Raw genomic sequence first — 25,879 nt, 5'->3', positions numbered from 1 at the left:
AAATACAACAACTAACCCCTATGAAGCCCTTTCTCCATACAATGATATGCAGGCCTAAGCTAGAGACAAAGGAGCATGTAAACAACAATTATACAAATTAAGTTATTCAAACTATAACATATTTTGTGACTAACACATTATATACTTTTGTTCCTTATGAAGTAAAAAATGGAACATCTATTCTGACCACTTACCAGTAGATTTAGATGCATTTTTCCTTTGCCCAAGAACTAGATATGATATAATGATGCTAAATGACATTGACAGATATCATTTCAGGTTTGTATTTTTTATTTTTGTCTTCTGTTACCTAATAGCACGAAAACCAGTCAACATGGGCTAGAAATGTGTTTCGAATCATGAGAAAACAAGAAAAACATCTTTAATAAAAGCCAGATCCTAAAAATACTTCTAGGTATTGCTAAATATAGCTTGTTAAGTCATTTACTAGGTGCTTAGCCACAAGGTTTTGAAGCGCAAGCATCACTTTGGTGGCTAAACACCAAAAGAAAGATGAATTCTGATCTGAAGACAGAGCGGGGAGAAATGAAGAGTGAAAATAGAAAGACTAAGATGGAAAGGAAGAGATGGAGTGCGAGCCGGGGACAAGCGTGTGCCATGTTCTGGGGCACTCCAGCATCCATGGACTCACAGCAAGGCTCAAAGTCATGCTCTGCTTCAAACGGTAGCCGAGGAGTTTAGGTTCACAAAATATATTTATTTTTTCATCCGATCATTTATCCATTTATTTCTCCGTGCTCTGACGCTAGAGCCGTGTTCGATGACGGCGCTCTCTCCCTCCTTCCCCCTCTCCCCCTCGCTTTTAATACCGCTGCAGTTGGAAATCAAAACCGCCCTAAAAACAAATTGACGTCCTCTAATATAGGCGTCACCTTATCACAGGGTCCTTGCGCGTCTGCCTTGGTGACAACGGCAGGGCTGCTTAAGCTTAGCCCATGATGTCTGCCTACCGCATTGTTGGTCGCTTCAATGATTTATCACAAAAAAGAGAGGGTGGGAGGGAGGGGAAGAAAGGGCTGTCGATTGAGTCATTGGCACCTTTGATTGACAAGGTCTAATCAGCTCATCTCTGTGCTAATAAAATTGATGGCCTGCAGTGCTGTTCTCTACCTGGCACAGCGTGAACTTTGGGCTGCCGAGGGGCCCCCAGGGGTCAGGCCCCGACCCTCTCAGCTTATCTAAACAGGGCTGAAATCAATCCCTAATGGTCTGTTCTCATTTTCCCCCATCGATCTGGGGCCCCCATCACCGGGGCCATGAGCTGAGGAGCCTCATCGCTGGCCCCTTGAAAATGCAAAGATGTCTTTTTTTGACGACGACAACGTTGTTTGTTTGACTGCTGAGCTTCAAAGAGGAAAAAGAGCCAAGATTAGAGCCGTCTGTTTATTCTCTGTTAAGTCCAAAAATGTCTCCTTAACCCTGTCAGTTTTACTTACAAATGTCAATACAAAAATAAAGGTCAGCCAAAGCAAAAACCTGATAAAATGAATTTATATGAATGCTGTTAGTACAGACATCGTTTGCTCAGCGGGAAATTAATATCCAGTGACAACTGTGTGGCGTTTTGGACAGCAACTAAGTGAGCTTTTTTACAGTATTATAGACACTATGTCCTGGGATTTCCAATAATCTTCTATGTAGAAGAACCCCTTACCTTCTAAGGACTCCTGTGTTGCTTGTGAGCGTCACAGCGGTCTAAGGCACTGCATCTCAGTGCTAGAGGCATCACTACAGACATCCTGGTTCGATTCCAGGCCGTATCACAACCGGCCGTGATTGGGAGTCCCATGGGGCGGCGCACAACTGGCCCGTCGTCCGGGTTTGGCCGGTGTAGGCCGTCATTGTAAATAAGAACTTGTTCTTAACTGACTTGCCTAGTTAAATTTTAAAAAAGGGTTTAAAAATATGTATTACAAATATTTAAAAAATGTAGCAAAACGTGTGTTCGTGACAGTCTCAGCTTTAAATAGTTAGTAGCTCAAACCATTTGGACTACATACATTTCTATAAAACGACCCAGCCCCGGGATCCTTCAAGACCCACCCTTATCTCACAAACACCGCTGCAGCTCAGCCTCCGTTAATAACACAGACAAACAGTTGGCATCTACAGATGCAGAAGAACTAGACAAATCAAACAGTACAACCCACAAGTCTGCAGCTCAAACACACTGTTTAAAAAAGGGTTAGAAGCCCAAACAAACGTGCCAGCGTGACGGTGGGACTGATTGGGTTAAAGGGATAGTTTGAGATTTTGGCAATACCATTTTTTTTCTCCTTGTACATACCCAGTGTCAGATGTATTGATTCTCTGTCTCTGCCACCAGTTTGAATGAAGGTCGTTTCTGGAGGGAATGCTAACTAGCTTTAGCACAATGACCAGAGATCACTCCGGGTTAGTAGAATTTTGGGGGGGAAATGTAACTTACATTACTTCAAGACAAAAGTGTTCCATCCAACAAATGTACACAGTTGCAGGATATAAAGAGCACTCACAGGAGCATCTCAAGTTCAAAACAGTAACGGTATTCTTCTTTCATTTCTCAAATGATTCTTTCCCAGATTCTTTATTAGGTCAATTATCAATTGAGTATGCACGTGTAGTGTATAGATATGTGTATGTGTTTGTCCTTCAAACGAAGCCAGTATACTGTCTTAATCTCCCCTCAGTAAACACAACTCTACCTTTTACCTCTCCAACTGATTCTAATCAAGGGGAGACAACTCGTCAGTACATATTAAATGTTTAATCTGACATGCCATCGATCTCTAAACATGCCTCTTTGGAGTCAGTCTGGCCTCCTTCCATTGAGGGCTTGCAGACAACCCTGCTGAAAATGCTGTTAAATTGGCTAACTACATGCCCTCCTCCTGTACTTTAACAGGCAAGCCCTTGTGTCTGCATGTTCATACGTGCCTCGTAAGTCAGCGCCCTCCTCTAATGAACTTCTATACTTTATTTATGAGACAAACAGAGGCTGGTTCTTAAGGGTGCGTTTGATAAATACCCCGGCATGTCCACAGAGCCCTCTCAATATCCCTCAAAGGGCCTTCAGTGTTCCTGGCAAGCCTGCGCTTTGCTAAATATGAGAAAGAAAGAAGGAAAGAAAGGGAATGAGAGAGAGAGAACGAGAGAGAGAGGGAGCGAGAGAGAGAAAGAGAACGAGAGAGCGAAAGAGAGAGAGAGAGAGGGAGCGAGAGAGAGAAAGAGAACGAAAGAGAAAGAGAGAATGAGAGAAAGAGAAAGAATAAGAGAGAGAAAGAGAGAACGAGAGAGAAAGAAAGAGAGAAAGAGAGAGAAAGAAAGAGAGAAGGAGAGAGAAAGACAGGGAATGAGAGAGAGAGAGGGAATGAGAGAGAGAACGAGAGAGAAAACAAGAGCGAGAGAGAGAAAGACAGAGGGAATGAGAGAGAGAACGAGAGCGAGAAGAAAACTGAGCTAAAATTCTAAAATTATATTCTGTGAAGATTTATCATCTCAAAGAGCGAGAGAGACTTCTTTCCACAGGGCCATGGGGTAAGACAGGGATACAGCTTAAGCCCCACCCTCTTCAACATATATATCAACAAATTGGCGAGGACACAAGAACAGACTGCAGCACCCGGCCTCATCCTACTAGAATCTGAAGTCAAATGTCTACTGTTTACTGATGATCTGGTGATTCTGTCCACAACCAAGGAGGGCCTACAGCAGCACCTAGATCTGTGGCACAGATTATGTCAGACCTGGGCCCTGACAGTAAATCTCAGTAAGACAAAAATAATGGTGTTCCAAAAAGGTCCAGTTGCCAGGATCACAAAAAACTATACATACCTCGGCCTAACCGTCAGCGCCACAGGTAACTTCCACAAAGCTGTGAATGATCTGTGAGACAAGGCAAGAAGAGCCTTCTACGTCATCAAAAGGAACAACAAATTCGACATAATTAGGATCTGGCTAAAAATACTTGAATCAGTTATAGAACCCATTTTCCTTTATGGTTGTGAGGTCTGGGATCCGCCCACCAACCAATAATTCACAAAATGGGACAAACACAAAAATATCCTCAGTGTACAATGTAAAACACCAAATAACGCAGAATTAGGCCGATTCCCGTTGATAATCAAAATCCAGAAAAGAGACGTTAAATTCTACAACCACCTAAAAGGATGTGATTCCCAAACCTTCCATAACAAAGCAATCACCTACAGAGAGATGAACCTGGAGAAGAGCCTCCTAAGCAAGCTGGTCCTGGGGCTCTGTTCACAAACACAAACAGACCCCATAGAGTAACACAATTAGCCCCAACCATATCATGAGAAAACTAAAAGATAATTCTTTCCTATGTGTCAAGTAATTAACATTCTAGTTTGCTGTGTTTTTTTTGCGTTATCTGGCACACACTGGCTACCTGACCACTGTGACTGACCCAAAATTAAGGAAAGCTTTGACTATGTACAGACTCAGTGAGCATAGCCTTACTATTGAGAAAGGCTGCCGTAGGCAGACCTGGCTCTCAAGAGAAGACAGGCTATGTGCACACTTCCCACAAAATGAGGTGGAAACTGAGCTGCACTTCCAAACCTCCTGCCAATTGTATGACCACATTAGAGACACATACTTCCCTCAGATTACACAGACCCAAAGAATTTGAAAACAAACCCAATTTTGATAAACTCCCATATCTACTGGGTGAAATAGCACAGTGTGCCATCACAGCAGCAAGATTTGTGACCTGTTGCCACAAGAAAATGGCAAACCCTGAAGAAGAAACACCATTGTAAATACAACCTATATTCATGTTTATTTATGTTCCCTTTCGTACTTTAACTATTGGCACATCATATGACATTTGAAATGTCTTTATTCTTCTGGAACTTTTGTGAGTGTAATGTTTACTGTTAATTATCTTTCCCATGCCAATAAAGCCCTTAAATTGAAAGAGAGAGAGAGAGAAAGAGAAAAATGATATTCTGTTAAGATTCACCATCTCGAAAAAAAACTCTTCTTCTTTTATAAAAGTGACCTCATGGTACACTGGCATTTTGTGATTTGTGGTCATTAAGTGGAATGTTATCGATGCCAAGCAGCAGTTGAAGCTCCATCTTTCTCTCTTCCTTTGTTCAGGATTTCTCTCTTTGAAAGAAAAGAGAAACCTTCTTTAAAATATATTTCTTACTCCGAATTGGTCAATTATAGTACCTACTGTATGGGGCATAATTATATATTGTGTGGATTTGGAAGGTAACTTTGAACTATTGTGAAATAGCTTCATTAACTGTTCTTCACTAAGAGTGGTTTTATTAGCCTCTTGAGTAGAGTTCAGGTTTCTGGTAACAAAGTCTATTGAGTGAGTTGTTGATTGGACAACTCGTCTGCACAAATTATTATTCTTTAACCCTTTGTAGACAATACACTCCTACATTCAACATTTCAAAGTGTATCCTATAACAATTTACATTTACATTTTAGTCATTTGGCAGACACTCTTTTCCGGAGCAACTTACAGGAGAAATTCGGGTACAGTACCTTGCTCAAGGGGACAGAGATTTTTCACTTAGTCGGCTCAGGATTCGAACCAGCGACCTTTTGGTTACTGGCTCAACGCTCTTAACCGATAGGCTACCCGCCGCCATATTTAACATGTAGAAATATTTATGCTTCAGATTGATTAATAAAAGCCATACTCTTGTCATTATTATTATCATCATCATCATTCTCTTTTTGTTTTAAAGTGAGATAACTGAATGAGCCATTTACTCTGCCAAACAGGTGATTTGAGTGCTTGCACAGTTCTCCTCACTGAAATACAATCAAACACAAAAATATTTTTAAAAGAATCTGAATTTCTCCACAGTATTTGATCATGTGTTGTGGTGGTGTGATTGTCCACTGATGTAAATATGCAGCACAGGGTGGTGAAGCAGGATTGGTTCACAACGCGACTGGATGCCGGATGCAGGAAAACTGGACAAAAAAGGGGTCATTCGCCCACTTCAATTCACAAACCACTTGGATGGATGACGCTTGTCAATGTTCGGGCTCTCAGTGCATATATTCTTTGTGTGTCTGGGTCCTCGACATACTGCAGCTTTTCTGTTGTTAGTAGTCTGACAGAGTTCCCAACGTGTCTGTTCTGTTGCTACCTAGTTGTGTTCTGAGCGTTGGTCCTCCCTGACCGTTTGCTGTTTGAGGTTGTGCATCTGAGCGGAGGGCCGGGGACGTCAGGGGATTAAATACAATGGGGCAAAAGCTCATACCCCACCAAACCCCAAACACCCCACTGCTGGTGTGGATCTGAGCAGTGTGTGGGGGACCAGGGGCATTGATAAATAGACATTGTTCTCAGTTAGCCGCACACACAGAGCGGATGAGATGGCCACTGGCAACGAGGGGTCAGAGGGCGCGCTGTGGAAAGGACTGGGACCCAGGAGGTAGAGAACGCGGTTAGACCACAGCACATTTCTTTAACACCAACCAACGGGCGTGACAAAACATCAAAACGAGCCATTCGACTGAAAGATATGACTGAATAGAATCAAAATACGGGCTGCCGCAGAGTTGGACACGTTGAAAACAGGAATAGTATAAGTCTCGGAGATCATCGGAGAATCATATGAAACAACATTTTTAAGCAGAGAATGCAGATTGTATTTATGAATTTGTGAGTTCTACTTACTGAACATCAAAAAGGCAGTCTGTGCACCCCTTTCTCGAATTGAATGATTAAATCTGTCGATGTCACACACACGTGCCACCCCTCCATTATAGTGTAAATGAAGAAACTTTTCAAAACTACAGCGGAAGCCAAAGAAAGCCAGTTAAAACTTCAAGAATGAGCTTTGATATCTCTCGAAGGAATACACTGTGACTCAATAATGTCAGACAATAAAAGGTCTGGTTTCAAATCCAAATGAGTCTCATTTTCCTATATATAAAACATCAAAACAAACCTTGATCGTGAGGATAAAACCTGATTTTCTGTTCTAGATGGCCGATTTATTTAGTCATGTTTATTGCGTTTTGATTGGTTCTCCGAATGAAGAACTAGCGGAGGAAACGCTGATGTTGTTTATTTTCAGTAGAGCTTCAACAACAAAAAACACCTCTCACTCACAGCCAGACAGATGCATGGGAGAAGAAGAGCGCATGCTTTTCCGGGAGCCGAACACGGAGCAGCGTAGCCCGCTCTGTCGCCCCGTACACCTCTTTCTCCCTCGCTCACCTTTGATGTGCTCCTGAAAATGTCACCAGTCGTCAAGGCGGCTGTTTTTTGTTTTTTAACTTCTCTTTCTCTCCACCCCGCATAAGAGTGAGACAATTTCATGTCGATCAATCACACACCCCACCCCCACCTCTAATTTCATAATGCCCCCTTCCCAACCAAACAGAACACATACCGGTTTCCACTGCTATCTGGTAGCCTGCGTCCAGCCTCCGAGATGACCTTTCCAGCTTCTCTGTGTTGTCCAACAGATGTGCTCTCTAAAAGAAATGGGAGAAATACAAGACAGAAAACAGAAGAATAATGATTGAGAGGGCTGGGAAGCGTTTCGGAGAAACATCTCGACGCCGTCACGAAACACTGACCAACACTATGACCACAACAGCAATAGCCCTGGCCAGAGACAATAATTGTCATGAACAACCAAGTGTGGACGGTGAAATATTGGCAACATGCATGAAATGTTTTCCAAAAATGGACAACACAGTATCTCTTCTTAATCAATATTAAAATGAGAAGCACCAGAAGGTTCCCCCACCTCATCTCGTTCAGTCTCCTGCAACTCATTACTTCACATTTAGCGTGGAGGGCAAAGTTGAGGGAGGGGAGGAAGAGCTAATTGAGATGTAATAAATGATCATTTGCAGCTTTCAAGAAGAACATGTAAAAAAAAACTGTCAAGGTGACGGCTTTGGAATTAAGGAGAAAACCCTCATTAAAGTGGAAATCAAATGCATTTACTCTCCTCGTGAAGTTGGTTATGGAACATAAGACATGTATTGCTTTCTAGAAAGTTCTACTGGTGTGGCACATGGCCGGTGAGACAGTTTAACGCCTCAGAGGACACCAAATGACCATATCCTGACAATTCATTTGGAAGTGTATTGCGTAACAAGCGACTAGAAAAATGTAACATTAGCCTACAATATCATTTGTGAATCAACATTAAGCCCTAAAACAAATAGCAAAACACACAAAGAAACACCAGCACGTACTATGCAATCCTATAAAACACTGAGCAGTGACATATTTACACCATCAACAAATGGACACTGATCTACGCTGGGAACAACGGGACACTACACAGCTAACAGAATAGTCATACCTGTGCAATCAGCACATGTACCGCGGCTGTCTCACCAGTCAGTATTGGCCACTATAATAGACAATCCTAGTATAGACGATGATAAACCCGTACAACCATGAGTTCCAGTGTCAGAATACATCGAACAACAGCATTTCAAGCCTTGCACGCAGAGTGCATTGCATGTTGGCTTATTCATCGGTATCGACGAATGGACAAGGTTGCCCATTGAAAGGTTATACTGTATACAAGTTCCAAAGGGCTACCGAGGTACTTTGTGTTTCATACTGAGCAATTTGATCGTTTTTGCATTTCCATGTGCTGTGTATCTAGCTAGACAGCAGTAGGAGTTGTTACAGGCCAACACATTTGGCATCAAGAATATCTGTGAAATCCATAGCAAGCCGCTCTTCTTCTGAAATAAATCAAAATGGTCATTCTTCCATTCACTGCTGGCGATTCTTTCGAAGCCAAGACCAGGTCAGATCGTGCTGCATCTTGTGACTCGGAAATTAAAGGGACAGTTCACCCAACTTACCAAATCACATATTGGTTTCCTTGACATGTAAACAGTCTATGGACAAGGCATGACAGCTGTGCTGTGGTGTAGTTTCCCTGGCACTGTTTCCGAATGCTAACGTTTTAGCACTTGTGGCACAAAGTCAAAAGGCCCAATATTAGCATCTCTACCGTCATGTTAAAATAATCTGTAAGTGACGGTTGAGCTTCACAATCAATTTGAGACCATTTCAAAATCTGTGGGAATGACACGTGAAAAATGTCTAATATCGGTCCGTTGAAATCCTGAAAGGTTAGCATTTGACAACAGTGCCAGGGAAACTACACCACAGCACGGCTGTCATGCCTTGTCCATAGACTGTTTACATGTCAAGGAAACCAATATGTGATTAGGTAAGTTGGGTGAACTGTCCCTTTAAAAGTGACATCATGGTCATAACACCACATTCAACACCATTGTATTATTACATTATAAACGGTCCTTACAATCTCATGCAGATAAAGTTACGGGGGAAAAAGGTCAGAGTCAAGGGTTTGAACCAAGGCACCACCTTGAATAGTAACCTGAACTCAAGTACGCACCTTGACCTACATAAAAGGTCATTTGTCTTGGGATTCTCCAGTCTTTCAGTGGTCAAATCTTCACTGAACCTACAAGTGTGACGTTCCGCAAGCCCAAGTCTACCGTAGAAGTACCATAGATCAACCACTCAGATGAACGGTAACTCTCTCTGTGAAAGGGGTTTACATTCGTTTAGAAAGGGAGGGAGGGGAGCTCTGGAATCTCTAGCTAAGCTATCAAAATCAGAGTGAGGGGAAAACAAGGAAAACTGCCTCTGAACTTTATTGTTTTTTCTCTAGCCACCTTCTCCTCACCGGTGGACAGATGTCATTTAAATTGACAGAAATACTTTTCAATAGTTAAAGGAAGGAGGGGACAGAGGGTCGGGGGGTGATGGTGAGAGAGAGGGAGAAAGAGGTGGTGGGTGGCTGGGTGTGCAGTGTGATGGTGGTGTGCCTGTGCACGCCGCGTGGGGAGAGAGAAGGAAGCCAGCTCGGCTTAATGAGCCCCTATGGATCAGCGGAGATGGAGGGGACGTATTGACATGCAACGCTTAAGCTAATACACCTAGACCCTGGCTGTGTGCCTCGGAGCACAAGGCAGCCGGGATACTGACAGAGTAGCTCGCTCCCCCGTTCTTCAAAGAGCTCAAGTGATTAGTATGTTATCATTACCATTCGAAACGTGATTTTCCTATTCCCTCTCGGCAAAGGTGACACGTCTCCCTGAGACGGCCAGCAGACTAGCTGCGCTGAAAAGCCACTTCAAAGCTTTTCTCCCTCTCCTCTTCCTCCATCCCTATACCTCTCTCTCTCCCTCCCTCCCACAATCCTCCCTATCCCCCTCACTCTCTAGCCTCCCTCCCTCTCTCCCCTCCCGTCTCTCCAGCCTCCCTCCCCGTCTCTCCAGCCTCCTCCCTCTCGTCTGCCATCTCTGTCTGTCCATCTCCCTCCAGCCTCTCCGGCCTCCCTCCCTCCCTCTCTCCAGCCTCCCTCCATCTCTCTTCAGCCTCCTTCCCTCCTCCTCCCTCTCCAGCATCCCTCCCTCTCCAGCCTCCCTCCCTTTCCCCTCTCCAGCCACCCTTCCTCCCTCCCTCCACCTCCAGCCTCCTTCCTCCCTCACTCCCTCCACCCTCGCTCAATCCCTAACCAGACTCCCTCTCCAGCCTCCCTCTCCAGCCTTCCTCTTTCTCCAGCCTCCCTCTTTCTCCAGCCTCCCTCCCTCTCTCGTCTCCAGCCACCCTTCCTCACTCCCTCCCCTCTCGCTTCAGCCTCCCTCCCTCCCCAGCCTCCCTCCCTCCCCAGCCTCCCTCCCTCCTCCTCTCTCTTCAGCCTCCCCCTCCCCTCCTCCCTCTCTCTCCAGCCTCCCTCCCTCCCTCTCTCCAGTCTCCCTCACTCCCGCTCTCTCTCTCTCTCTCTCTCTCTAGTCTCCCTCCCTCCCGCTCTCTCTCTCTCTCTCCAGCCTCCCTCTGTCCCTTCCACTCTCTCTCCAGCCTCCCTACGTCCCTTCCACTCTCTCTCCAGCCTCCCTCCATCCATCCTCCCTCCCTCTCTCCAGCCTCCCTCCATCCACCCTCCCTCCCTCCCTCCCTCTCCCCCTCTCCAGCCCCGCTCTCTCTCCAGCCTCCCGCTCTATCTTCAGCCTCCCTCCGTCCATCCCGCTCTCTCTCCAGCCTCCCTCCGTCTACCCTCCCTCCCGCTCTCTCTCCAGCCTCCCTCGTTCCTCCGCTCTCTCTCCAGCCTCCCTTCGTCCCTCCCGCTCTCTCTCCAGCCTCCCTCCGTCCCTCCCGCTCTCTCTCCAGCCTCCCTCCGTCCCTCCCGCTCTCTCTCCAGCCTCCATCCATCCATCCTCCCTCTCTCCAGCCTCCCTCCATCCACCCACCCTCCCTCCCCCCCTCTCCAGCCCCGCTCTCTCTCCAGCCTCCCGCTCTCTCTCCAGCCTCCCGCTCTCTCTCCAGCCCCGCTCTCTCTCCAGCCTCCCTCCATCTACCCTCCCTCCCGCTCTCTCTCCAGCCTCCCTCGTCCCTCCGCTCTCTCTCCAGCCTCCCTTCGTCCCTCCCGCTCTCTCTCCAGCCTCCCTTCGTCCCTCCCGCTTTCTCTCCAGCCTCCCTCCGTCCCTCCCGCTCTCTCTCCAACCTCCCTCCGTCCCTCCCGCTCTCTCTCCAGCCTTCCTCTCTCCATCCACCCTCCCTCCATCCATCCACCCTCCCTCCCTCCCGCACCCTCTCCAGCCACCCTTCCTCCCTTCCTCCCTCCCTCCCTCTCGCTTCAGCCTCCCCCTCCCTTTCCCGCTCTCTCCAGTCCCCCTCCTTCCCGCTCTCTCTCTCCCTCCAGCCTCCCTCCGTCCCTCCCGCTCTCTCTCCAGCCTCCCTCCGTCCCTCCAGACTCCCTCGCCAGCCTCACTCCCTTACCCCTCTCCAAACACCCTTCCTCCCTCCCTCTCGCTTTAGCCTCCCCCTCCCCTCCTCCCTCTCCAGCATCCCTCCCTCTCTCCAGCCTCCCTCCCTTTCCAGACTCCCTCGCCAGCCTCCCTCCCTTTCCCCTCTCCAGACACCTTTCCTCCCTCCCTCTCGCTTCAGCCTCCCCCTCAACTCCCTCCCTCTCTCTCTCCAGCCTCCCTCCCTCTCCAGTCTCCCTCCCTCCCCCCTCTCTCTCCAGCCTCCCTCTGTCCCTCCCACTCTCTCCAGCCTCCCTCCGTCCCTCCCGCTCTCTCTCCAGCCTCCCTCTGTCCCTCCCGCTCTCTCTCCAGCCTCCCTCCATCCATCCACCCTCCCTCCTTCTCTCCCTCTCCAGTCTCCCTCTCTCCCTCTCCAGCCTTTCTTTCCAGCTTAGCTCTCTCTCCAGCCTCACTCTCTTTCTCCAGCATTGCTCCATCCCTCTCTCGCCAGTCTCCCTCCTTCCCGCTCTCTCTTTCTCCAGTCCCCCTCCTTCCCGCTCTCTCTCCCTCCAGCCTCCCTCCGTCCCTCCCGCTCTCTCTCCAGCCTCCGTCCATCCCTCCCGATCTCTCTCCAGCCTCCATCCCGCTCCCTCTCCAGTCTCCCTCTCTCCCTCTCCAGCCTCCCTTTCCAGCTTCGCTCTCTTTCTCCAGCCTCGCTCCATCCCTCTCTCCAGCCGCCCTCTCTCCCCCCGCTCTCTCTCTCCAGTCTCCCTCTCTCCAGTCTCCCTCCCCCTCTCTCTCGTCTCCCTCCCTCCCGCTCTCTCTTTCTCTCCAGTCCCCCTCCGTCCCTTCAGCCTCCCTCAATCCCTCCAGCCTCCATCCGTCCCTCCCGCTCTCTCTCCAGCCTCCCTCCGCTCTCTCCAGCCTCCCTCCGTCCCTCCCACTCTCTCACCAGCCTCCCTCCATCCACCCTCCCTCTCTCCAGCCTCCCTCCATCCACCCTCCCTCCTTCCCTCTCCCCCTCTACAGCCCCGCTCTCTCTCCAGCCTCCCTCCGTCCCTCCCGCTCTCTCTCCAGCCTCCCTCCGTCCCTCCCGATCTCTCTCCAGCCTCCATCCCGCTCCCTCTCCAGTCTCCCTCTCTCCAGCCTCCCTTTCCAGCTTCCCGCTCCCTCTCCAGTCTCCCTCTCTCCAGCCGCCCTCCCTCCCCCGCTCTCTCTCTCCAGTCTCCCTCTCTCCAGTCTCCCTCCCTCCCCCTCTCTCTCGTCTCCCTCCCTCCCGCTCTCTCTTTCTCTCCAGTCCCCCTCCGTACCTTCAGCCTCCCTCAATCCCTCCAGCCTCCCTCCGTCCCTCCCGCTCTCACTCCAGCCTCCCTCCGCTCTCTCCAGCCTCCCTCCGTCCCTCCCACTCTCTCACCAGCCTCCCTCCATCCACCCTCCCTCTCTCCAGCCTCCCTCCATCCACCCTCCCTCCTTCCCTCTCCCCCTCTACAGCCCCGCTCTCTCTCCAGCCTCCCTCCGTCCCTCCCGCTCTCTCTCCAGCCTCCCTCCGTCCCTCCCGCTCTCTCTCCAGCCTCCCTTCGTCCATCCCGCTCTCTCTCCAGCCTCCCTCCCTCCATCCACCCTCCCTCACTTTCTCCCTCTCCCTCTCTCCAGCCTCCCTCTGTCCATCCCGCTCTCTCCCCAGCCTCCATCCATCCTGCCTCCCTCCCGGTCTCTCTCCAGCCTCCCTCCGTCCCTCCCGGTCTCTCTCCAGCCTCCCTCCGTCCCTCCCGGTCTCTCTCCAGCCTCCCTCCGTCCCTCCCGGTCTCTCTCCAGCCTCCCTCCGTCCCTCCCGGTCTCTCTCCAGCCTCCCTCCGTCCCTCCCGGTCTCTCTCCAGCCTCCCTCCGTCCCTCCCGGTCTCTCTCCAGCCTCCCTCCGTCCCTCCCGGTCTCTCTCCAGCCTCCCTCCGTCCCTCCCGGTCTCTCTCCAGCCTCCCTCCGTGTCTCTCTCCTGCCTTCCTCAGTCCCTCGTGGTCTCTCTACAGCCTCCCTCTGTCCCTCCCTAGCGTCCCTCCCTCCCTCTCTCCAGCCTCCCTCCGTCCATCCCTCCCTCTCTCCAGCCTCCCTCCGTCCATCCCTCCCTCCCTAGCCTCCCTCCGTCCATCCCTCCCTCTCTCCAGCCTCCCTCCGTCCATCCCTCCCTCTCTCCAGCCTCCCTCCGTCCATCCCTCCCTCTCTCCAGGCTCCCTCCGTCCATCCCTCCCTCTAGGCTCCCTCCCTCTCTCTAGCCTCCCTCCGTCCATCCCTCCCTCCCTAGCCTCCCTCCGTCCATCCCTCCCTCTCTCCAGCCTCCCTCCGTCCATCGCTCCCTCTCTCCAGTCCCCCTCCGTCCCTTCAGCCTCCCTCAATCCCTCCAGCCTCCATCCGTCCCTCCCGCTCTCTCTCCAGCCTCCCTCCGCTCTCTCCAGCCTCCCTCCGTCCCTCCCACTCTCTCACCAGCCTCCCTCCATCCACCCTCCCTCTCTCCAGCCTCCCTCCATCCACCCTCCCTCCTTCCCTCTCCCCCTCTACAGCCCCGCTCTCTCTCCAGCCTCCCTCCGTCCCTCCCGCTCTCTCTCCAGCCTCCCTCCGTCCCTCCCGATCTCTCTCCAGCCTCCATCCCGCTCCCTCTCCAGTCTCCCTCTCTCCAGCCTCCCTTTCCAGCTTCGCTCTCTCTCTCCAGCCTCACTCTCTTTCTCCAGCCTCGCTCCATCCCTCTCTCCAGCCGCCCTCCCTCCCCCGCTCTCTCTCTCCAGTCTCCCTCTCTCCAGTCTCCCTCCCTCCCCCTCTCTCTCGTCTCCCTCCCTCCCGCTCTCTCTTTCTCTCCAGTCCCCCTCCGTACCTTCAGCCTCCCTCAATCCCTCCAGCCTCCCTCCGTCCCTCCCGCTCTCACTCCAGCCTCCCTCCGCTCTCTCCAGCCTCCCTCCGTCCCTCCCACTCTCTCACCAGCCTCCCTCCATCCACCCTCCCTCTCTCCAGCCTCCCTCCATCCACCCTCCCTCCTTCCCTCTCCCCCTCTACAGCCCCGCTCTCTCTCCAGCCTCCCTCCGTCCCTCCCGCTCTCTCTCCAGCCTCCCTCCGTCCCTCCCGCTCTCTCTCCAGCCTCCCTTCGTCCATCCCGCTCTCTCTCCAGCCTCCCTCCCTCCATCCACCCTCCCTCACTTTCTCCCTCTCCCTCTCTCCAGCCTCCCTCTGTCCATCCCGCTCTCTCCCCAGCCTCCATCCATCCTGCCTCCCTCCCGGTCTCTCTCCAGCCTCCCTCCGTCCCTCCCGGTCTCTCTCCAGCCTCCCTCCGTCCCTCCCGGTCTCTCTCCAGCCTCCCTCCGTCCCTCCCGGTCTCTCTCCAGCCTCCCTCCGTCCCTCCCGGTCTCTCTCCAGCCTCCCTCCGTCCCTCCCGGTCTCTCTCCAGCCTCCCTCCGTCCCTCCCGGTCTCTCTCCAGCCTCCCTCCGTCCCTCCCGGTCTCTCTCCAGCCTCCCTCCGTCCCTCCCGGTCTCTCTCCAGCCTCCCTCCGTCCCTCCCGGTCTCTCTCCAGCCTCCCTCCGTGTCTCTCTCCTGCCTTCCTCAGTCCCTCGTGGTCTCTCTACAGCCTCCCTCTGTCCCTCCCTAGCGTCCCTCCCTCCCTCTCTCCAGCCTCCCTCCGTCCATCCCTCCCTCTCTCCAGCCTCCCTCCGTCCATCCCTCCCTCCCTAGCCTCCCTCCGTCCATCCCTCCCTCTCTCCAGCCTCCCTCCGTCCATCCCTCCCTCTCTCCAGCCTCCCTCCGTCCATCCCTCCCTCTCTCCAGGCTCCCTCCGTCCATCCCTCCCTCTAGGCTCCCTCCCTCTCTCTAGCCTCCCTCCGTCCATCCCTCCCTCCCTAGCCTCCCTCCGTCCATCCCTCCCTCTCTCCAGCCTCCCTCCGTCCATCGCTCCCTCTCTCCAGCCTCCCTCCGTCCATCCCTCCCTCTCTCCAGCCTCCCTCCGTCCATCCCTCCCTCTCTCCAGGCTCCCTCCGTCCATCCCTCCCTCTAGGCTCCCTCCCTCTCTCTCTCCAGCCTCCCTCCCTCCAGCCTCCCTCCCTCCCTCTCTCTAACCTCCCTCCCTCCCTCCCTCTCACTCTCCAGCCTCCCTAACTCCCTCCCTCCAGCCTCTCTCCAGCCTCCCTCCGTCCCTCCCGGTCTCTCTCCAGCCTCCCTCCGTCCCTCCCGGTCTCTCTCCAGCCTCCCTCCGTCCCTCCCGGTCTCTCTCCAGCCTCCCTCCGTCCCTCTCGGTCTCTCTCCTGCCTCCCTCAGTCCCTCCCGGTCTCTCTCCAGCCTCCCTCTGTCCCTCCCTAGCGTCCCTCCCTCCGTCCATCCCTCCCTCTCTCCAGCCTCCCTCCGTCCCTCCCTCACTCCCGGTCTCTCTCCAGCCTCCCTCCTTCCCTCCCTCCGTCCCTCCCTAGCGTCCCTCCCTCCCTCCATCCATCCAAACCCTCCCTCTCTCCAGGCTCCCTCCCTCCCTCCCTCTCTCCAGCCTCCCTCCCTCCCTCCCTCCCTCTCTCCAGCCTCCCTCCCTCTCTCCAGCCTCTCTGTCCATCCCTCCAGCCTCCCTCTGTCCATCCCTCCCTCTCTCCAGCCATCCCTCCACCCCGCTCTCTCTCCAGCCTCCATCCATCCTGCCTCCCTCCCTCCCTCCAGCCTCCCTCCCTCCCTCCAGCCTCCCTCCCTCCCTCCAGCCTCCCTCCCTCTCGTCATTAGAATAATGGGCCCAGCCCGGTTTGACACTGACAGAAGCTGAAGGGGTGAGAGTGCAGGCCAGCCGGCACAGATCCAGTACCAACACCAGCCTTCTAACCACTTCATCAGATGTATAAAATCCACCAATAGGAAATAAAGTAGAATAAAAAACCCTCAGGATGGTTCAGCTATTTCTAAAAATGCTGAGATGTCATCTTAACACACCAGGGTGGTCCTGGTACACGAAGCCAGTGCCAACACCAGTTGTAGGTACGAGTTCTAAACATGTACCATATCCATAATCCAATACCTACAATCTACAACAGCCCAAAACAACACTCCTTGACCTGTATAACCATCTCTCTACTGACGCAATGGGACAAGAGGATGGAATCAGTGTAGAACTACACCCTTCAGAAACACAATGGTGCATTTCCCTAAGACACCCAGTCAGTTTGAGCATCTTCCCTGCTAACCATTTAAATAAGAGGGAGTTGCTAGCCACTCCTGGTGAGCTACAACTGTGTGACTGTGTAGAGCACGGGGCTCACACACACACACACACACGACTAGAAGTGGCTTTGGATAAAAGCATCTGCTAAATGGCATATATCAAGCCTCAAGGCTATGTCAGAGGAGCAGAGTCACCAAAATATCATAAGAATAAACACACAAACCCATAATAATACCTGCCATACACCTCCAGGAGAAAATGATAATGGCCTGTTATCTAAATGAATCTTCTTCACATACAGCTAAACACAAAACAATGTAAAAACAATACATATTGTGCGTCCGCGACTGCATTGGTGTGCGCCCCTTCCCCATTTCCACGTATGCCTTTTTATCTGACATCTAAATTTGCAACAAAGACCTTCTTAGGAACTATACAAATGAGATGGTTTTTTTGTGGGGGGGGGCAGCAGAACAATGCATCTGCAGCGCCAAAAAATCTCTTCCTTCCCCGTTTCTGCTGCCTTTTTTCAATATCAAACGACGGTAACCATCACCATTTTCAAAAGTTCCGATGATTCCTTATTACTTCAATAAGGGGGGGGGGGGGGGGGGGGGGGGGGGGGAGTCAAAGTGAATAATGATGACAGCTGTGATTCAGACGGGCTGTGTGATCTTCGCCGCGGTTTTGTTTGGGACTTGTAAGATGAGGAATTAGAAGTGTCAAACAGCTGTGAATATGGGTGCTAAATATTTAAGCATGTTTTCCAGCTGAGGAAAAAGTATAGTTATTTTTTTTAAAGGGGGGCTTAAGTGTGAATAAGCTGTGCCAGCCTTTGATTCAAATGCAGGAAGAATGGGAAGAAAAGGGAGTAGATCAGAATTTTTGATATAGTGAAGAGGGCGGGAATCAAACCAAATTAAAGAGTGGTGCGTTCCACGGGGGAAGATAGGCGAGGCAACGAAAGGTTTCACCTGACCTGAGGCATGCAGTGTGGCAAGGTGGAGGAAAGAGGACAATAAGAAGTCTGGAGAGAACAGCGTTCTGAATGGACGTGAATGGAGGGTGGCGTCGATAGGAATAGTATCGCTCAGCTCCAGGAAACACAACAAAAACATTGGCTAACACTAAGAACCCTGCATATACACATTCACAGACGACCTTACAAAACACATGCACACATCAACACACAGAGATGAAAAGTAAGTCTCATGTTGCCTAAAGAGATGCTCCAAACAGATTTGCTCAAGCATGGCCGATTCATCTTTAAATGTATATTTGTGTTTGTCTAAGTGCCTCTAAAGTCACAATGGATATATCAACAGATATTCCTGTTGACAATTGTGTCCTGTTAGTCATTCTGAACAGCGATTGAAGGAGGGGAACCTGGTCAGGTAACGGAATGAGTGATGAGAATTTTACTCCAGCAGGTTCATGCAGAGCAAAATTGCTAATAAACGAAGACCAGAAGAAACCACCACCGTTTGCTGTCTTTTTGAATCCAGGCCACAATTGAACTCCAAATCAGGTTACATTACATCTCATGTCAGCACGTGGGTTTTTCCACCAGCTCTCAGCCAGCCCATAGCCACCAGCCATGCTCCCTCCCAGCCCGTGTTTCCATGTGTTCAGACCAGAAGAGACAATCCAAGCCCCTCTACTGTCGGTCTATTAATATAAAAACCAAGCATTGTGTCTATTCAACAGTATTCTATGGGGAAAGGTGTAGCATGGCGGTGATGTAACGGGGGGGGGGGGGGGTCGCATCAAGATAGTGGCGGGCTGATGGTGCTAGATTGCTGTGCGAGGATAGCAGATAGGAGATCCCCCTATGACGACATTACATAAAAGCTTCCTGAGGCAACATTTGACACAAAGCCATATCACAAACGCAACAAAGACATGTACTGTACAAGCCAATAGAAACACAAAAGCTGGAGAATAGAAACCTGAGCAAAGATTATTTTCAGCCTTCAAAGACGTTTCAAAGTGTCGTATTGCAACAGTACATGAACTTCGCTTTCCTTTGATGACGTGATAATTAAAAATTAATAAATAACCAATCCAGAATGTATTCATCGATTACATTGAAATATTCCCTATATAAAATATCATAATTATACTGATAACCGATCACTCCATCTTTTTACAATAACAAATACAAAACTACAACAACTATAGTATTACTACTACATCCCGACTACACAGTAAGTGTTATTTAAGGGAAAAATGCAGAATTCCCTAATTCCTGGTGATATTGAGCAGCCATGATTGCTGAGCATAAAGACGTTGAGAGTTATCTGGTGAAATAGTTGGCGGGCCTTCTGGGGTTTAACCCTTCAGCAGTGTCCTTTATCCCTGCCTTTTTATCAATATGTGCTTTGTAAAGAGTGTACTATCACAAATAATACCTTTTCAGGCTTGTACAGAAAATACATTTCATTGAATTTATACACAGAGGCTCATAAGAACCTCAGAAAACAGCCTTGGCCTTTAGGCTGCAGAGATGAGGGCATAAAGATATTCAGATGGAAAGGAATCAAAAAAACAGGATAGCCATAGAAGAACTTACCTCTTCACGTAACTTGATCAACTGCCACGTGAAAGCAGAGAGAGAGAGAGAGAGAAAAATAGAGGGAGGGAGGGAAAGATAAAAAGGAAAGACATGGCAGGAAGCAGATCATGCGGCCGGGTAAAGAATTAACCTTGACGATTTATCGGCTTGCATGTTCAGCGTTTGGAAATCACAGACAAGCACATTAAACGACGCTAAACACGAGACTCGCGCAGACTTTTCGGAACAAGCTAAGATCAAGTTCTCTCGCTGTCACATGAGACAACGAGAGGGAATGGATTGCTCGCCTCGCAGTGTCTAAACTAGCATCGTCGAGGAAGTCGAATCACAGGACTTATGGCAAAAACATTCTAGATCCCACTCTGTACAGTAGGAAAATACAGTTTGAGTACAGTGTGCATAGAAGTTTAAATGAGGGAATAATATATACATATATATCTATATATCCTTATGCAGGATCCCAGGGAGATAATACAAAAAGTATTGAGATATATGCCTTTTTTATTCTACATTGTAGAAATGTAGAACCATTCCATTGTTGGCAATGTGTCCATCAATGGTGACATATTGTCAATATTTCATGTACCTCAGTACAGACGCCTGCTGTGTGGATTATGTATGGATACCCGTGTGAGGGCACCTGTGTTATACATATACTGTACATACATACATACATGCATGCATACATACATACATACATACATACATAACGGTGGAGCTTATCAGGACAACCGTTACCGGGGGGACATGAAAAATTAATCTTTGCATTAGTTATTCATTTTTGATGAAAGAGAATGTCAAATAGAAATAGGTAAATAGAAGATATTGTTGTTACCATTGTTGTTACTTTCTATATGTAAGAGAGAGACATTGGAGGACAGCAACAATTCAATTTGAGTGAGTTTTATCACAACTAAAAAAGGACGCTTTCCACAACCTGCTCTTCATGTCAGGGAACGTCATGGAGAGGGGGCTTATCATGTGAACGCAACATGATTTAGAAGAGGAGGGGAAGGACAAGTTTCTTAATTTGTTAGCCGTTGCAGGTGATTTTCTTTTAAATCTCTATTTCTTGGGTGAGATTTAAGGTTAGCAGATCTGAAGGGAGGCTCAGGGATACATGACTTTCCTCTCATCTCACTTTGTATGTGGTGGTCATTTAGAATTTTGCTAGTTTGAAATCATTTGCTATGATATCACAAAAGAGGTAGGAGGACTTGGATCAGAAATGATGAACTTGACGGTTGAGAAGAAAGAAAAAGCCTTGGTGGTAGGATTGATGTTAAACTATTGGTTGTCGTGGCCACAGTCGTCAAGAATAACAGGCTCCTCTGAAAGGCACTCACACCGAAGAGTTAACAAGGAAGCAGCCACCCAGTCGGCAAACATTGATGAGAAATGTAAGCACAATTACGTCAGTGTAACGTTGTACTCTGACGGATGACTATTAGCATTTGAGAGAGTGAGAAAATTAAACAGTCATATCTGGAGTGGCACCATCAATATTGTCACTGTTCAGTAAAAAAAAAATCTATAATATGGTTATTTGTAGACAACTAACCTTAAAAATAGTGAATTTATTTAAATATACAAAATAAATATTATGCTTTGAATTAGGGTGGATTTTTTTTTTTACATGTCTGATTGATGTTTAGAAACGTATATACTTTTAGTAAGCTTTCCCCGATTGAATTATAAAAAGATTTCCAATTACAAATATGTATTTTATATTTAATCATTAAATATTGTAATTCTGAGTTTAAAAAAGTTAAATACCATGGAAGGGCAAATCTGAAGAACAATTCAAAAAAAGGTCAGAGAAATAATGTAGCACTGCACCACTGTCAAGCGATATAGAATCCCTCGAGTGACAGAATGAAATAAAAGGAGTTAAATGAAATATACCTAAAAGTAAAAAAGCTTTATTTGTGTGTGCTGAGAGTTGCATTTTAGAGAGATCTTGCCTTGGGGAACTCGGCAGCAACAGACAGGCTAACAAATGTTTTTTTCGGTTTTTTTTAACATTTCAAAGAAATGCGATTTTCTTCCGTCTTTCTTTCGGTGAGAAAAAGGGCCACTTTGCAGCCTGGAAACTGTCCATTATTTCGAAGGTCACAACCGCCTGGGTTGAATGCCTTATTGAGGGGGCCAAAGTTTAAAACTACACATGTGGCTATTTAGGATTTGAACAGGCCAGCCAGAGCCGCCGCCGATCACACGCCGCAGCCCTGCCGTCCAATTCAATGGAGGACCAAACAAAAGTTGTTCCATCTTATTTGTGCTGCTTGGCCGATTGGAAGTCCTCGTGGAGGATTTGCTGAAACTATATGAGGGGTTTTGTGCTTGGCATTCCCTTTTTTTTCTCCATATAGATGTATCTTTCTTTGGCATCCATTCTTTTAAAAAGTAACCCACAACGCTAGCTTTGCTCCAGAGAAAGTGGTAAACACAGAACATTGTAAATGTTATAATTACGCCTCCGTGAATGCCTTTCCCCATTTCTTTTTAATGCCAGCCAGTATTCAAAATTGCACTGCTGCAATTTTTCTGTTATGATAATCAGCAGATTTTTCAAACAAAGATTTTTTTCATTCAATACGGAATTCGATACAAGTGGTAATCTGCTTCCTTTGTAGCCTGTAAAATCTGGTCCATGCCGGCTCAAACCAGCGCAATCTCGTGGCCAAGCCTTCTGCTGTGACTGAAATCGAAACTATTCCGTAGAGTGTTCATGTGCGAAAAATGTGTGTGCGCTAGCTACTGTGTGTGGGGTAGACCGTGTGTGTGTCTCTGAGTGTGTGAATTGCATGCTGAGTGAGAAAGAATGGGGGGGGGGGGGGGGGGGGGGGGGGGATGTGCAACGGTAGACTACCACGTTATTAAAAAAAAGTGTGATAACGCCATTTTGGTCTCTGCCCGCGTACAGATAACGAATAAATGCCGAACTCTATTAAATCGTCCTTTAGCCATTATCGCAGGGCAAACACGTCATTTTTAGAACTTATGACAGCTCCCTATGTACTTAGCTAGAAAACCTTGCCATGTAACGAACAGATTTGCGACTGGTAATGATCTGCTCAGCCAGGGCTATATGAAATGATCCTGACCTCTTTCAGATCGTCAGGAATTAAATTGACCGACTTGCCCCAGCTCCTCCATCTTTTCCCCATCCTCTCTTTCGCTCCCGCCTCGTTCAATAAAATAAATAAACTGACGTTCCGAGCACTCCACTCACAGCAAGACCAAGTCGCGTGTTATCTCCAGAAGTTTTTAAAATAGAAATGAGATAAATATTTTCATTTTAAAAACTATGTGGGTGTGCGTGAGAAAAATTATTTTGTTTTACAATGTAAAAACATTAAAAATTCTGATCGACTCAACTTATAAAGTACAAATGTTATGCTTTGAGCATTTAAGGTTCTGAAGCAACTACTGAAGGCATATACATACAGCGCCTATATAGAAAGTTTACACAGCCTTCAACTTTTTTCACATTTTGCTGCCTTAAAATTTTAATCTACACAACCTACTCCACATATCCAAAGTGAAAGACTAACAAAACATTTAAACAACGGAAATATCACCCCCCTGAATTAATACTTTGTGGAAGCACCTTTGGCAGTCATCCTTTTGTAACCTTTTCATTAAGTTAACTCTTAGGGCAAGATACAGTATATCCATTGTTCTTTTCAAAAATGCTCAGGCTCAGTACATTTTGGTTGAGGATCATTGACGGACAGCAATATTTAAACCTTGTCTCGGATTTTTCAAAAGCAGATTTAAGTCAGGTCTGAGACTAGACAACTCAAGAACACCCAGCCCCTCTTGGAAAGCCATTCTGGTGTATCTTTAACATAAACATTTGTGTAATTGTCCTGCAGAAAAATAAAACCCTATAATACAGCAAATAAATATACTTTTTGGCCTAAATTTTAAAAACTACAGGGTTGGGTCAAATGCAATACAAAACAACAGAGAGAAACCTCTATTTTCAAGTAGTGTGACGGCAGCATCATGGTATGAGGATGCTTGTCATTGGCCGGCTTCAGAGGAGTTAGTCAAGATCAAAATAAATATGACACGTAAAAATGTTAGGGTTTAGGGTTAGGTTTAAAATAATGATATTATGACTTTGTGGCTGTGCTAGCTAGTGACCACTCTGCAGAGCTGCCTCTGGGTCAAGATTAATGATAATAAAACACCAACCTGCCATTTATTTTGGAATAACTTGTACTTTCTATTCAATTTTAATTTGCTTATATACATGTATAATGTGTAACTAGATGTGGACTTTTTTTCTCTGGTTCAAGGACAATTTGTCTCCCCTCCTTTCCGGTCGTCCTTGTCTTGGGGATATTGAATCACTTGAGAAAAATGGAAGGCGAATGAGAAAACAGTGTATTAGAATTAAAACTACAACAAACATTCTGTAGACCTTAAGTTCTCTTGACATGTCAGCCTCTACAAAAAAAATCTGGATTTTACAAGTGCTTGAATGCTGGACAAATTCAATTACCTTAAAAATGTATATTTAAAAGAATAATATAATTGTTAAACAGAGCAGCATAAGACTGAAAACATCTCTAAATGCATGCATCTTAAATTGTACTTCTAGATTAACTCATCGGTCGGCGTGTTTCCATTCTTTAAACAAATTATTTTCCTATGATAAATATTCTTAGGTCTATGAATAATTATTTAAATAATGGGGTTCATCATCAATTGTATTTCATGAAAGGGAAATATATATATTTGAAATGTGGGTCGTATTTTTCTCCCTTTTGCCTTTGAAAAGATTTTGATAGGAACCATCACTGTCTCGAATGTGACAGTTCTGGCAGCAAATCCACTTCCGACTTCTGTATAAAATGTCAGAGTCACTTTACGCATCTCACTAATTTGCAGGGAATACGCATATGAATGTATAATATGGGATGGCGATACATACGGTATGTTTGTAAGATGTGCAGTTCACGGGTCATCACTAAAATGGTAATAAGAACGCAACTAATAACCTGTACTTTATTTAGCTCTGCTCAGATCATCTAACTGTACTTACACTTGCACGTTTAGTCCCTCAGTACTTTGTATGTATTTCTCCCTCTGTTTATGTGTATGACTGAGACACACAGCAACTATTGCAAAGTTGACAAGATAATATAGGATCAGTCAAGAAAACACACTGGTCAGTGCTGTGAGGTGCAGCTGTGCAGGTAAGCATTAGGCAGTGTGTCTCAAGTGTTAAAAAGACGGTTTGCGTAGCTGTTGATGGCCTGCTTTTTTGATACAGCACTTCAGACATAATTCCAAACAACACAAGTTTGAAGAACATGTGGCATATTTTGGGCAATTAAGATCAGTATTTCAGAAGCTTGTTTTCTCCTTTCTCATATTCAATATGAATGAATCAGTACAGCCTTTGAAGGGGTTGTTCATTCCCCATGTTCACTGCATTGTCTTGGCATTTTGGGACAATGGAAGAAATATGGCTAATTAGCTTTTATCTGTTGTTTATAAACCAAACTTAAATCATAGTTGTGATAAAACATCAATAACATTTCAATGTTCATTACAAAATTCAAAATACATCTTCTCATTAATTTAATTATATTGTCAACTACAGAATTACGATCTTTCATCAAACATCAAATTATATTTTCAATATTACTGAACAAAGGTTGTATAGCGACAAGTAGCCAGTAAAATAGCAAACATTTCAGTGACTTTTTGACACTAATGCTTATAAACAAACACTGAACCTGGGAATCCTATTTATTCTGATTGTCCGTGCTGTGTGGTTACCACAATTGTGTTTAAAGGTGAGTGTGTGTGAGTGCGGAGGATCTTTTTAGAGGATAAGTACACAGACGGCTGGAGAACAGCTGTGTGTGTGTGTGGGGGGGGGGCAGCAATCTGGCGCTGCCCAGACGCTGGGCCCAGGCCTGGAGCCCATTCAGACCCTGGGCAGCTTTGCATTAAACAGTGTTCCTTCCACATGACTTGTTGCCAATGCTGCAGTGGCCCTGGTGGCCCTGGGAGAGGCCCCGTGAGGCACTGACCCTTCCTCACCCGGGGACCAGCCACCCATACTAGGGACTGGCGGGACCTGATTAGCACCTTACCTGACTCTCAGAGGAGCCAGCGTCTTCCCCCAGGAGCTCGTTCCGCACCTCATCACTGTAGGCGATACGTGACCTTTTCTGCAAGGGGAGGAGGAAGACAGAAGAGAGAAAGAGAAAACAGAGGAGAAGAAATAAGCCTTAGTGGAGTTCTTGGAAAAACATAACAGGTATTTCTTAAGCACGAGAGCCCCCTAATGGACCAGAATGTTAAAAAAGCACATGCACCTGCAGTGTGTGTGGAGGTGTGTGTG

At 47.7% G+C, this 25,879-nt stretch overlaps 1 protein-coding gene across 6 annotated transcripts in view; it reads right to left on the bottom strand.

Annotated features, from left to right (window-relative positions):
• Positions 1-25,879, bottom strand: part of LOC110491461 (vesicle transport through interaction with t-SNAREs homolog 1A) — a 191,460-nt gene that overhangs the window by 134,709 nt on the left and 30,872 nt on the right. For 4 of the 6 annotated variants that reach the window (XM_036946315.1, XM_036946311.1, XM_036946312.1 and 1 more), the window contains exons 4-6: positions 25,629-25,706; positions 19,504-19,524; positions 7,401-7,485 (exon numbers count right to left, since the gene is read on the bottom strand). In XM_036946315.1, the coding sequence (XP_036802210.1) occupies positions 7,401-7,485; positions 19,504-19,524; positions 25,629-25,706 (184 nt within the window). The remainder of the gene's footprint in view (positions 1-7,400; positions 7,486-19,503; positions 19,525-25,628; positions 25,707-25,879) is intronic. The other 2 variants (XM_036946316.1, XM_036946313.1) reach the window with 1 other exon arrangement.

The sequence above is a fragment of the Oncorhynchus mykiss genome, chromosome 16 (assembly GCF_013265735.2).
Source record: "Oncorhynchus mykiss isolate Arlee chromosome 16, USDA_OmykA_1.1, whole genome shotgun sequence".
NCBI classification, from domain to species: domain Eukaryota; kingdom Metazoa; phylum Chordata; class Actinopteri; order Salmoniformes; family Salmonidae; genus Oncorhynchus; species Oncorhynchus mykiss.
Note: the sequence above shows the minus strand (reverse complement) of the source record. Positions and strands in the feature narration are given on the sequence as shown.